This window comes from Prionailurus viverrinus, chromosome B2 (assembly GCF_022837055.1).
Source record: "Prionailurus viverrinus isolate Anna chromosome B2, UM_Priviv_1.0, whole genome shotgun sequence".
Taxonomy (NCBI): Eukaryota; Metazoa; Chordata; class Mammalia; order Carnivora; family Felidae; genus Prionailurus; species Prionailurus viverrinus.
In genome coordinates this window covers 130,251,697-130,265,528 of record NC_062565.1, presented here as the reverse complement: position 1 = coordinate 130,265,528, position 13,832 = coordinate 130,251,697, and the positions used below count along the sequence as shown (strand labels likewise).

The 13,832-nt window shown below is 42.4% G+C and overlaps 1 protein-coding gene across 2 annotated transcripts in view; it reads right to left on the bottom strand.

The window, feature by feature from the left end:
• ZC2HC1B (zinc finger C2HC-type containing 1B) overlaps nt 1-13,832 on the bottom strand; it is a 41,911-nt gene that overhangs the window by 4,536 nt on the left and 23,543 nt on the right. Inside the window, exons 5-6 of one of the 2 annotated variants that reach the window (XM_047857882.1) lie at nt 6,715-6,854; nt 3,105-3,213 (exon numbers count right to left, since the gene is read on the bottom strand). In XM_047857882.1, the coding sequence (XP_047713838.1) occupies nt 3,105-3,213; nt 6,715-6,854 (249 nt within the window). Of the gene's footprint in view, nt 1-885; nt 3,214-6,714; nt 6,855-13,832 lie in introns of those variants that run through there. The other variant, XM_047857881.1, reaches the window with a different exon arrangement.

Below are 13,832 nucleotides of genomic sequence, written 5' to 3'. Positions count from 1 at the left end.
GTCCGGGAGTTCGAGCCCCGCGTCAGGCTCTGGGCTGATGGCTCAGAGCCTGGAGCCTGTTTCCGATTCTGTGTCTCCCTCTCTCTCTGCCCCTCCCCCGTTCATGCTCTGTCTCTCTCTGTCCCAAAAATAAACGTTGAAAAAAAAATTAAAAAAAAAAAATAGACAAACGAGACAGATCCTAGCCTTCTTGAAACTTAAACTCCTTTTTGGTGGTGGGAGAAAAATATATACAGAATATTAAATGGTAATAAATTCTATATTAAAAAACTACAAAGGGGGAGAGCACATGGGTGGCTCAGTAGGTTAAGCATCTGACTCTTGGTTTTGGCCTAGGTCAGGATCTCATGGTTTGTGAGTTCGAGCCCCATGTCAGGCTCTGCGCTGGCAGCACGGAGCCTGCTTGGGATTCACTTTTTCTCTCTCTCTTCTCTCTCTCTCTGCCCCTCCCCTGCTAGAGCGTGCATGCTCTCTTTCAAAATAAATAAATAGACACTAAAAAAGTTTTTAAAAAGACTACAAAGGGAATTATGGAGGGTTTAAGTTTAAACACAGAGGTTGGGGGGGGGGGTCACTCTGAAGACGACACTCACTAATGACCTGAAGGGAGTGAGCAGTGCAGGTCAGTGGGGGACTATTTTGGTCTTCAGCCAAAGGAGCAACAAGAGCCCTGGATCAGGAGTGTGCAGGCCTGTTACCGCCTAGAACAATACAGGGGCGCCTGGGGGACTCCGTCAGTTAAGTGTCCGACTTCAGCTCAGCTCACGATCTCAGTTTGTGAGTTCGAGCCCCGCGTCGGGCCCTGTGATGACAGCTGGGAGCCTAGAGCCTGCTTTGGATTCTGTGTCTCCCTCTCTCTCTGCCCTTCCCCCACTCATACTCTCTCTCAAAAATAAATAAACATTAAAAAAAATTTTTTTAAAGAACACAGAGGTGGTGGTGGTATAGAACCCAGTGTGAGCCATGTTAAAAAATGTGCCTTTTACTTAGCCACATCACAGTGGTCATAAACCACCATAACTCGTCGAGAGCAAACATAATACTATTTTGCTTAGACCTACTGGCTATTAATCTATTTTCTGATATATTAGAATGGTGTCTATAACATTCTGCCTAGTGTCAAGTGCTGGGACATATCACATCCCAAGACATATTATGGGATGTGTCACATACTGTGACATGAGACTTCTGAGTTGTAGTTTAGGACTTTTTCACTTACGCCTTGCTGCTACTTTGAAGAAATTACTCAGCCCAAGCCAAAAAAACCTCTTCCTTTATTTTCAACACTGTTTCATCCTGACACACTGTCTTCTCGAACCATTCCCAATCGGTTTGCAAATTTACTAGACCAAGGAATGAAGGCCCTATCTCCACTGCTGCACTCAGACCGGACTTTGCACATTGTCAGAGTTCTCTAATCATGATGAATTTAGAAATATTCCCTCCTGGCAAGTAAGGTTCAAGCTCAAACTTAAAAGAGGGCCTTTCACTGGAAGGGAGGCAATATAATCTTTGGAAAAAATAAGGAAAGAAACTATAATAGAAAGAATTTGTCTCTCCTGAAGGACACTAATCTATAATTTAGAAAAATAGCAAGTTTTACCAAATAAACACACGTACAATTTGAATTTATTTTTCTCTAAGTGAAAACTAAAACCCCATTGTTAAGTTTTCACAGATCAGGAAAAAAATGAATGGATTGGGCTTACAGGCCTGTAGGGAATCTTTTTCCAATGTCCCATTCCATTTTTAGCCCATGATAAACAACTCACGAGGAATTTCAAAACTACAAAAGCTTTCTGGTGTGGCGACTTTATAAGCTTTGAGACTGGCAGTTCCTGGTCTGATTCTGAGAACTTCTTCAAAATATGACTTCTGGTCAGAGGCAACAATATGGTCATGAGTGAATTCACATTGCCTTCATAGCGTAATGTTGATCATAAGAAGAATGCCACATTTATTAAGGCAGCTCAGTGCAGAGGGGGAACACATGTAGGTTTCCCGGTCGTGTGCCTTGAACAAATAACTTCTCCTCTCCGAGCCTCTTTCCCTTTCCACAGATTAAAACATTCGGGAGATTATTAGGAGGATAAAATGAAATGGTTCTAGCACATAGGAAGTGCTTTAATGGTGGTTATGCCTTTCTGCTACTTGGAAGAAATTGTTTAGTTCTAGCAAGGAAAATTTCCCTTTTTTTTTCTTTCCCAGCTTTATTGAGATATAATTGATTAGAACATTGTGAAGGTTTAAGGTGCACAACAGGATGGTTTGATACACATATATCTTGCAAAATAACTACCACAAAAAATTTTTACACATCCATCACCTCACATAGTTACTTTTGGTGGGTGTGTGTGGTGAGGCTATTTAAGATCTACTCTCTTAGCAAGTTTCAAGTATATAACACAATATTTTTAACAAAAGTCCCCATGCCATACATTAGATCCCCGGCACTTACAACTGGGAGTCTGTACCCTTGGCCATCATTTCCCCAACCCCACCTTCACCTAGGACAAACACCATTCTACTTCTGTTTTTATGAGTTCAACTTCTTTTAGATTCCATATGTCAGTGTGATCACACGGTATTTATCTTTCTCTGTCCGAACTATCTCACTTAGGATAATGATCTTAATGTCCGTCCGTGTTGTCACAGAAGGCAGAATTTCCTTCTTTTCTATGGCTACATAACATTCCATCATGTCTATATGCAACGTCTTTAACTCTTCATCCAGCAGCACTTAGGTTGTTGCCATGTCTTGGCTCTTCCATTTTCTTCTCTTATTTTCCACACCATACCTGACACACTGCTATATCCCATTCTTAACCTCTTTTCAATTTCACAAGACCAGAGAAGGATGGCTCTAGACCGTCCTGTTGTAATCGTATCTGACTCTGTATATCAACAGAGTTATCAAATCCTGATAAATTCGGAAACGCTCCTTCTTGGCAAATAAGTGTTAACCTCAAACAAAACCACATATCTTTACACCCAAAAGCGACACTGTATGTCACAGCTTTCTTCAACCGCCAACAAATCCCAAAGCCAACAGCGGTTCCCCTCTGGTCCCTCATCCGATAGCCGACTCGCTCGCTCCGACTCACCTGGCCTAGCTGGGACCACAGTCGGGGATCCCAGGGCCCTGTTCTGCAGCAACACTCTCACGGCACTGGTTACAGTTGGCTCTTTTTTTGGACTCATCTGAGCCCTAGCCTACAGGAAGAGCAAGAGAGACGGGGAACAAGTCTGTAACCTCAGGTAGCACTCAGGAGGTAAAGCTGTTGCCACTTAACCAGTAGCAGATGGGGGTCAGCTCCAGGACATGCTGCACCCACGGGGAGGGGACACACGCACACCCTGTACCCTCGTTCGCCTGTCCTTCCTGCTGGTTCTCAGAGTCACGTCTGGGTTTTGGCACTTGCACTCCATAATCAACCCCTGAGGGGAGTGGTGATATGTTAATCCTGTAAAATTCATTGTATGGAGACATAAGAAATCACTTAATGTCAATAAGGACAGTTATGGAACATTTTAGTTGTTCATTTTACTTGAGGATGATTTTGTTTTTAAATCCACAAACGGAGAAGAAAAACAGACGTTGGCAGGCAGCACATGTTTTAAACACAGAATTCCATCATCTCCACACCACGCCCCTCCCTGCCGCGCAGCGGTAGCTGAACAGTTACATTAATACAGAATAAGGACCCGAAGGTCCTTGGGGGCTTCCTACCTAGCTACCGGTCCCAACATCTCCATGGCAACTACTGTATAAAGATAACCTGCTACTCCAAGTGAGAGTTCTCACGTGGGCAAGGATAGCCGCGGGGCTACAGCAGGCAGCTCATCCCCATGCAGACAAAGACAGCTATTTCCAGAGGCCCGTACTGGTCTCTTTTGGTGAAGGCTATAACACATTTTTAAAGTTGATTATGTTTAAAATAGAAACACATTTCAGCTGTGCTGTTAACAGCCCTTCAGCAGTAAGACGACCCCTCCCGTCTTGCGCCACTCTGAATGGGCCCCACTATTAGCCCGGCCCCTGAGTGGCGAAGCTGGCAGAAGACAAACAAGGGCTGCTGTTCAGATACACTCTACGGGGAGTTTCCTCAGAAAGCAGCTAATTTTTCTTCTGCGCTCCCAATCACCACTTAGTTCTGGAAAACAAGGAGAGGAACAGGGCCAAGTCACTGGTTACACTCAGGACGGCCAGCTGGCCTTCTTCAGGAATAAAAAGCACTTCCGTTTGCTGCTTCCCTGGGCTCCCTTTGGCCCCACTAATGTGACGAACTTCGTGAACTGGTTAGAACATTTCGAAGAAATGTAATGCGCCCTTCCCTGCTTTAGAAGGTATAGGTAGAGTTTTACTTAGAAAACTTTTCCGGGGTGCCCGGGGGGCTCGGTCGGTTGAGTATCCATCCGACTCTTGGTCCTGGCTCAGGTCATGATCTCACTGTTCGTGGGTTCAAGCCCCACGTCGGACTCTGTGCTGACAGCCTGCTTGGGATTCTCTTGCTCTCTCTCTCTCTCTCGCTCTCTGCCCCTCCCCCACTAGCGCTCACTGTCTCTCACACTCTCAGAAATAAATGAACAAACTTTTTAAAAAATTTTTCAAAAAAAAAGAAATTTTAAGAAAGAAAACTTTTCCAACTCAGTTGAACTCAAGCCCAAAGCATCATATACCCCCCAGATTGTGGTGCCTGTCCCACTGACAAGAGAGGATGGCCAGAGAGGCGGAGGAGGGTGGGGCAGCGTGGAAAGAGGAAAGGCAGAGGAGACCTGTGTGCAAGCCACTTTGCTTATGTTGTCTATAATCCTCGCAACAATGTGGCAAGGTACGGATTAAAGTGAGTCTCAAAGAATTTGTCTAAGTTTACCTACGGATAATAAATTAAAGAATTGAAAGTCAAACCCTAACTAGCGATTGCAGAATCTGGGTTCCTTCCACGCCGCACTGCTCCCATGCTATTGCAGGTATAAAGATTGAATCTCTACAACTGTATTTATCATAACCACCCTGCCTGCTCCACCAACACATCTATCTCCTGCTTCCTGTGTTTCTTTATCTAGATGTATACTACCTTCTCAGGCTCCGAAGCTAAAATCCTTGTCAACCCTGATCCTCTTTTAGCCCATATCCAATCGGCGTCTCAGACCCCCCATTTTCAAATTCTTCCTCCGCATACAACCCGTGAGTCCTCTTTCTCTGGTCCCGCATTCTTTATCTGTTGCTGGGACTCCTAACCGTGGCCAATCCATCTGACCACTAGTGGCAAAGGTGATCCTTCTAAAACACCAATTGTGTCACTCCAGTCTGCACTATTCAACCCGTTGACACTGCCCACAGAATGACACAGGAGGCAGGTCACAACCAGACAGGAGAGCTAAGAAAGGTGATCTGCAGAGAAGGGAGCTAGCAGAAGCATGCCAGGAAGAAGGGACAAGTTGAGAAAGTGGAGAGGACGACTTCCTGGGTTCAGGGGGGACTTTCCAGTTCCTGTGTGAGGTCCTCAGATTTGAGGGCATCTCGCCACTTCCTCTTTTCCTCCTCTCTGAACTGACTCGAGTGGAAGCCCTTCTAGATCTGATGCCCCCTCACCTGCCCCTTCCCCCTCGCACACAGGCACTCCTCAGGCCACAAACTGGATATTTTGTGTGCAATATCCTTCCCAACCCCCACTCCAGGCTGCTGAACCCATCTGATATTCAAGGAGAAATGCTGCTCTTCTTTGAAGGCTCCCATGGATCTCACTGGCCTCTTCCTCCATAGCGCTCCTGCACAGGTCAAATCCCACAGCTTCCGACTGCCTCGTTTCCAAGCCCTCCTCCACCTCTGTTGAATTACAAATGCTGATCAATCAGCACCTAGCACAGTGTCTGGGACAGAACAGACACTCAGTAACTGTCCACTGTGTATGGAGACAGAGCTCAGAGTCCAGAGTCCGCGGGATATGCTACTGTTGGACAAGCTCCCACCCCCTATTACATACTGGATTTTGTGGAAATCTTTCTCAATGTTTCATACCCTCAAGTATTCAGGCCAGTTTAATCTTTCCTTGGCATCAGAGTCATGTTATGAGACTAACAGTCTCCATAGTATATCGTAAGTTATATCCCTGGGGCCGCTGATGTGTGTGAAGCTGTTTGCCGGACCTCAGTTCTGTTTTCATTAGTCTGTTGTCTTCCGGATCAGCCCGTCCATTTACTTACCCGTACCTATTTGTAACAGCCTGTTTCCATTCATTTACTTTACCTTGCTGATTCTATGGCTTTAAAGAAAAGGCTGCAGACCCCTCCTCTATCAGAGAACAACACAGACGACCTACAGAACAGGTCTTCCTTACGACAGCTTGCCCGCTCGACCAGCCCCGCTTCAGGTTCGGAGTGCTTTTCTGGATGACTAAGGCTGATAGTTACTGTTGCATACATGCACAGGGTTTTACCGTAACACTACAGAAACACTACTTATATATTCAAGGCTTCATCCTGAGAAGCTTCAAACACTGTAGAAATATTTTTTTCTATAATATTCAAAGGTGCTGCTAGCTAGAAAGCATGCCTCAAAAGAAGCCAACTTCCATGAGGATGAATGACAGTGAGTAGCGACCTTGATCCTTATACTTCTGGGGATGGGTAATTTAGGTTCCCTAGCAAACCCTACCTGCTCACCCCGAACACACAAGGGCACAGAGCCAACACCTGGGGAGAGATAGTTACCTGCACCCTGGATGCCATTTTGGCTGCTGTCTGGGCTGGATCAAAGACTCGGCGAGAAGACTGATCCTTGCAGAAATTAATATGCCGACTGGCGGCGGTTTCATTAAACCTCCTCATACAGTATGGGCACTGAATATAATCTAAATGCAAAGATAACAACGAAAGGCAATCAATGTTTCAAAAACAACTCTGGAATGGGCTATATGAAATGAAATAAATGAGATATGACCTCTGCTCCAACATAAAAGAGCAAAAGTCTCAGACTATGGTTTGAGACAGTGTTATGCCCGAGGGAAAGGTGTACAAGGGTGGAAATAAAGGACAGAGCATGGGGAGACATCTTTCTCCTGTATACATTTATTTCAATTAAATGTGTCTCTTTAAAATGTTTATGTGGTATTTTCTTTTTTTTCATTTTTAAATTTTTGTTTTAACGTTTATTTATTTTTGAGACAGAGAGAGAGCATGAACGGGGGAGGGTCAGAGAGAGGGAGGCACAGAATCTGAAACAGGCTCCAGGCTCTGAGCGGTCAGCACAGAGCCTGATGCGGGGCTCGAACTCACGGACCGGACTGCGAGATCATGATCTGGGCCGAAGTCGGACGTTCAACCGACTGAGCCACCCAGGTGCCCCATATGTGGTATTTTCTTAGACAATAGACTCATTATATTTAGGCACTTCTCAATTAAATGAGATATTCAGTGAATCCTTATGTAAAGAAAACAGTCCTAGGATCACAGACAGTTGGTTTTGATGATGGTGAAGAACACAAAAAATAAAAAGCCCAGGCTGTGGTACTGGGTGGGACGGAAGGTCACCAGAGAGGTTATGGGGCTCCTCTTGCTCTTTATAGAAGGAGGAAGGTGTTTCAAATTTGTGGGTTTGGGGGATGGGATTTGAAGTCAGTGTCGCTGGCAGAAAAACACACTACTTTTGCAGTGGTTGATTTTTTTTTTTTTTTTTTTTTTACTCAACTCCTAAATAAGGAGGCAAATAATAAGTTCAGGAAGGAGGTAAAGGAAAAAGAAAAAGGTGGGGTTCAAAAAGGAGAAAGGGGAAAGCAGGAGGAGTGGTAGGAAAGCTTCAGGGTCAGAACCTTCCGGACAGCTCTGTGGGCACCAGGACCCTCTGTGCTGCTGCCCACTGCTCTCCGTTTGGCCCTTGTTTGTAATGACTAACCAGTGAGCGCAAGGGGATGTGCCAGAACCACGGCCTTTGTAGAATGAGGAGGCGTTCATGGCAAAGCCATTTTGGAGCCCACCCCTCTGAAGTGCGCGGGAACGTGAGGTTTTCTTGTTTTGTTTTAGGCACCGGTAAGGGATGACAAAGTGGATAGGAGCACTAGAAGAGAGCAACATTCCCCTTCCCCCCTGCCAGGAAAGATCTGAGACAGCACCGACCTTACGCTTGGTACGGAAATTTGGATTAGTATATAGTCACCCACATCCACATCTACACGGGTGCATGACTGTTTGAAGCAGTGATGTCTTCAAGATTAAGAGTCTTTTTGAAGGCATCTTCTAAAACAATTTGGGAGAGTTTTGTTGGAACAAATCATTTCCTAGAATGAATACTAGTAAAGTGTAATAATTGGCATATATAAGAAATTGGAATATAACAGATGAGCACTTAGCCTAACCTTTTATTTCACATCCTAGAAGGCAGTATGTAATCATCAATTCAATCTGTATTGAACACCTATTACGTGCCCGGCACTGGTTTATAGTTGGGGGCACAAAGACTCTGCAGAAACAAAGTTTTCCCGCAGTGGTAAAGGTTTTTCCCTTGAACAGAATAAAATAGGGCAGCATTGGGAAATGATGAAGGCCCTACAGCCTGCCTGACTGGTTTTGAACCTGAGCTCTTCACCTGCTACATGCGAGAACATCGGCAAGTTACTCAATATCCCTTAAGCTTCGATTTCCCCAGTCCCTACACAGCACCTATTTCATCAGGCTGTTGTGAAAGTTAACTCAGATAAGTCACACTAGGGCTCAGTACAGTGGGCAGGTGGAACATCCTATTACTATAAGGAAACAGGCTCAGCAAGCTTGCGTTTCCAACTACCAAACAGGAATGAAACTGCTTATAAAAGTAAAATTGAAAGTGCCATTATTGTGCAGAATTCATGGTGGTGATGGAGAAAGCAAACCTAGAACTCTTCTCTTGCTTTGGTGGTTTCTTGAGTTTTACCAGCTGAGAGTCAAGGCTTTGATCAGAAATGCTGCTACCACAAACCCTACTCAGTTTGTGCAAAGACAGTGATCATGGCAGTGACTGGATGGCTTCTTCACTCCCACTTGTTCGTTCATTGATTCACTGCCACCCTTCTGTGTGGCGCTGTATGCCATCAGGGACATAACAAAGCTGAGGTGTATTTCCCTGCCAACAAAAATCTCAGAGAAAACTAGAAGGCTAGGCAAAGAAGTAGACAAGTGCCACTCATGATGTAAGCTTCTAAGGAAGCACTGGGTCCTCCAGGGGCCCAGAGGAGGGACAGGAAGCCAAGACTTAAAGGGGCAGAGGAAGGGGTGGCTTGGGTGGCCTAGCTGATTAAGCACCCAACTTCTACTCAGGTCATGATCTCACAGCTCCTGAGTTCGAGACCCACATCGGGCTCTGTGCTAACAGCTCAGAGCCTGGAGCCTGCTGCAGATTCTGTGTGTCTCTCTCTCTCTGCCGCTCCCCCACTTGTGCTCTGTCTCTCTCTCTCAAAAATAAACAAATATTAAAATAATAATAATAATAAAGGGCCAGAGGAAGAAAACTTCAAATACTCTGAGAATGGAAAAAAAATGGTTTTGCAACAGTAATCTGAACACAGCATGACTGGTTTACATGGTCCACCGTCATCTCAATCTGAGTCCCCTCTTCCTCTATCAATAATGGTGTCGTGGGGCGCCTGGGTGGCTTAGTAGGTTAAGCGTCCGACTTTGGCTCAGGTTACGATCTCACGGTTTGTGAGTTCGAGCCCTGCGCTGGGCTGACAGCTCAGAGCCTGGAGCCTGCTTCAGATTCTGTGTCTCCCTCTCTCTCTGACCCTCCCCCGTTCATGCTCTGTCTCTCTCTGTCTCAAAAATAAATAAACATTTAAAAAAATTTTAAAAAATAATGGTGTCATAAAAGTCACTATGTGCTATTTATTTCCAAAGTAATGATCTTTAAAGTCTGACTACACATGGGTTTTAGGACGACTATGGGAAAGGTGGCCAGATCTCAAAAACATTCAGCAAGCATCATTTTTAAAATGTAAGCATTGTGTTGAGTGTCCATGTCTATGAAGCCTGTGAAATGGGCACTAAATGTCCCAGGCCTCACTGAAAATCTCAACTGCAAATATTCTCTATCATTGTTCCTATAAAGTATCACAGCATCCTGGAAAGTTGAATGATTAGCACATTTACTTAAGTTAGGAAGAATTACAATAAATATACGCATGTCACAAAAACTGAGTCATGAAATCAGGAATCATGCTGAGAAAACAAGGAAATGATCTGCAAACTCATGCATACTAGGCCGCATTATATATAACCCCAGTTATAACTGTACATGTTTTCTAGTATTTAAGACTGAGAATATATGGACTAATATAAAATCCTCACATAGTCTAATGGAATAGTAATGAAAAATGTGCTATTTTAGATAATTGTTTTGTTTGGTGCATAAAATTATACTAAGGGCACAGGGAAGAATTTAATTATAAAGCTATGTTTTAGCATAAGAACATGAGGGCAGAAAAATAAATTGTACATGTGATGAGACCTTACAAAGAGAATTATTTATTTTAAGGAAACAATAATCCCCACATTTTAAATCCAATGTGGAAATTAGAGAAATCCACACAGCAGGACAGCTGACATAGTTTCGTTTATTTGACTAAAGAACTATAAAGTAGCCATCAACCCTGTAGCTTCTGCTATTAACAGGAAATACTGCTCATAAAAGATTTTTTTTTGTTATATAAGGCTTGTTGCCAAAGTATTATCAAAATCACAGCCATAGATCTTTCTACTTTCACATTATTTTAAGCTATATTTTCATTAGCACCCAGCAAAAGTGAAGCAATTATTAAGATTATTTTCTGGCACACCAGCACGCCCACAACAGTTGTGGCCAGGCCTCTTAGCCAGCTGCGCTGGGAGCTAATCCCACCCACCAGCACGCCCACAGCAGCTGCAGCCAAGCTGCTCGGCCAGCTATGCCAAGGGCCAGCCCCGCCCAGCAGCGCACTCACAGCAGTAACGGCCCAGTCACAACGAGAGGGCACAAGCAGCCCACAGAGAGCACACTCCTGGAGCTCCTGGTTCTGGTGACCAGGGCGGATTGCACTACTGGGTCCTATAGGCCTTCTACACAAGACATCTACCTTCCTTCAAGACCAGGAAACATAAGTGACCTACCAAATACATAGAAACAAACACAGAGAATAAGAAAAAAAAGACAGAGAATATATGCCAAACAACAAAAAATAAAAAAACAGACAAAATCTCAAAAACACACACAACTAAACAAAATGGAGATGAGCAATCTCCCTGATAAAAAGTTCAAAGTGATGTTAACAAGGATGCTCACTGGACTTGAGAGAAGAGTGGATGAAGTCAATGATAATTCAACAAAGACAAAGAAAATGTAAGAACCAATCAGAGAATAGAATAACGAAATGAAAAATGCACTAGAGGGAATCAACATAGATTAGAGGATGCAGAAGAATGGGCCAACAATCTGGAAGACACGGTAGTGGAAATCACCCAAACTGAACAGCAAAAATAAAAAATAATTTTTAAAATTATAGGTTGGGGCACCTGGGTGGTTCAGTCAGTTAAGCATCTGACTCTTGATTTTGGCTCAGGTCGTGATCTCACAGTCATGAGATCGAGCCCCATGTCAGGCCCCATGCTGGTTGTGAAGCCTATAAGATTCTCTCTCTCCCTTTCTCTCTGCCTCTCTCTCTCTCTTTCTTTCTCTCTCTCAAAAGAAAAAAAAATGAGGATAGGTTAAGGAACTTCTGGGACAACATCAAGCATTTTAACATTTGTATCATGGGCGGCCCAGAAGGAGGAAAGCAAGAAAAAAGGGCAGAAAATTTACTGAAGAAATAAATAATTTTGAATAATTTCTTTAATAATATTGAAGAAACTTCCCTAACCTTGGGATGAAAACTGACATCCAGGTCCAGGAATCACAGAGTCCCAAATAAGATGAACCCAAAGAAGTCTACCAAGACACGTAATAATTAAAATGTCAACAATCACAGATAAAGGAAGATTCTTAACAGCAGCAACAGGAAAGCAACTAGTTACATACAAGGGAATCCTCCACATAAGGCTATCTGCTGATTTTTTAGTTTCTGCTAAAACTAAAGTCATTTAGTCATTAAAGTTATTCTGCAGAAACTTTGAAAGCTAAAAAGGAGTGGCATGATCTATATTCAAAGGGCTGAAAGGAAAAAAACCTATAACCAAGAACACTCTACCTGGCAAGGTTATCATTCAGAATTAAAGGACGGATAAAGAGTTTCCCAAACAAAAGTTAGAGTTCATCACCACTAAATTGGCCTTACAAGAAATGTTAAAAGGACTTAAGTGTAAAATAAAAGGCCATAAGTAAGAAAGTAAGAAAGTAAGAAAATTATGAAAAAAACAGTTTCACTGGTAAAAGCAAACATATAGTAAAGGTCAATCACTTATAAAGCTAGTATGAAAGTTAAAACACAAAAGTAGTTAAATCAGTTACATCTACAACAACATGCTACTACCAAACAACCAATGGATCAACAAAGAAATCAAAAAGGAAATCAAAACACACCCTGAAACAAATGAATTTGAAAACACAATGTTTCAAAATCTTTGAGAGGCAGCAAAAGCAGCTCTAAGAAGGAAGTTTACAGCAATATAGCTTACCTCAAGAAGCAAGAAAAATATCAAATAAGCTATCTAACCTTACACCTAAAGGAACTACAGAAAGAACAAACAAAGCCCAAGTTAATAGAAGGAAATAATAAAAATCAGAGCAGAAATAAATGAAATTAGGACTAAAAAAGCAATAGAGAAGATCAATGAAAATAAAAGATGATTCTTTGAAGAGATAAACAAAATGAACAAACTTTTAGTCAGACTCATCAAGGAAAAAGGAGAACTCAAATAAAATTAGAAATGAAAGAGGAGAAGGTACAACCAACAATATAAAGATACAAAGAATTATAAGGAACTACTATTGAAAATTATATACCAACAAACCGGACAACTTAGAAGAAATGGATAAATTTCTAGAAGCATGAAATCTTCCAAGACTGAATCATGAAGATATAGAAAATCTGAACAGACCATTTACCAGTAATGAAATTGAATCAGCAGGGGCGCGTGGGTGGCTCAGTCAGTTGAACATCTGACTTCCACTCAGGTCATGATCTCGCAGTTTGTGAGTTCAAGCCCCGCATCGGGCTCTGTGCTGACAGCTAAGAGCCTGGAGCCTGCTTCAGATTCTGTGTCTCCCTCTCTCTCTGCCTTTCATCTACTTGCTTGCTCTCTGTCTCTCAAAAACAAACATTAAAAAAAAATTAAAAAAAAAAAAATTGAACCAGCAATCCAAAAACTCTGAACAAACAAAAGTCCAGGATCAAATGAATTTGCAGGTGAATTCTACCAAACATTTAAAGAAGAGTTAATATCTACCTTTCTCAAACCATTCCAAAATACTGAGGAGAAAGACATGCTTCCAAATTCCTTCTATGAGGCCAGCAACCTGATACCAAAACCAAAGCTACTACAAAAAAAAAAAAAAAAAAAAAAAAAAAAAAAATTATAAGCCAATATCTCTAATGAAATTTAAAGCAAAAATCCTCAACAAAATAGTAGCAAACCAAATTCAAATTAATTCACATTAAAATAAGTAAGTCACAGAGAGGAAAAATACAGCATAGGGAATATAGTCAGTAACACCAATAATTTTGTATGATGACAGATGGTGACTACACTTACCATGGTGAGCACTGAGTAATGTACTGAATTGTTGAATCAATATGCTGCACACCTGAAATTAATATAACATTGTATGTTAACTACATCAATAAAAATAACTAAATAAAAATAAAAAATGTTTAAAAGATCATATACCACAA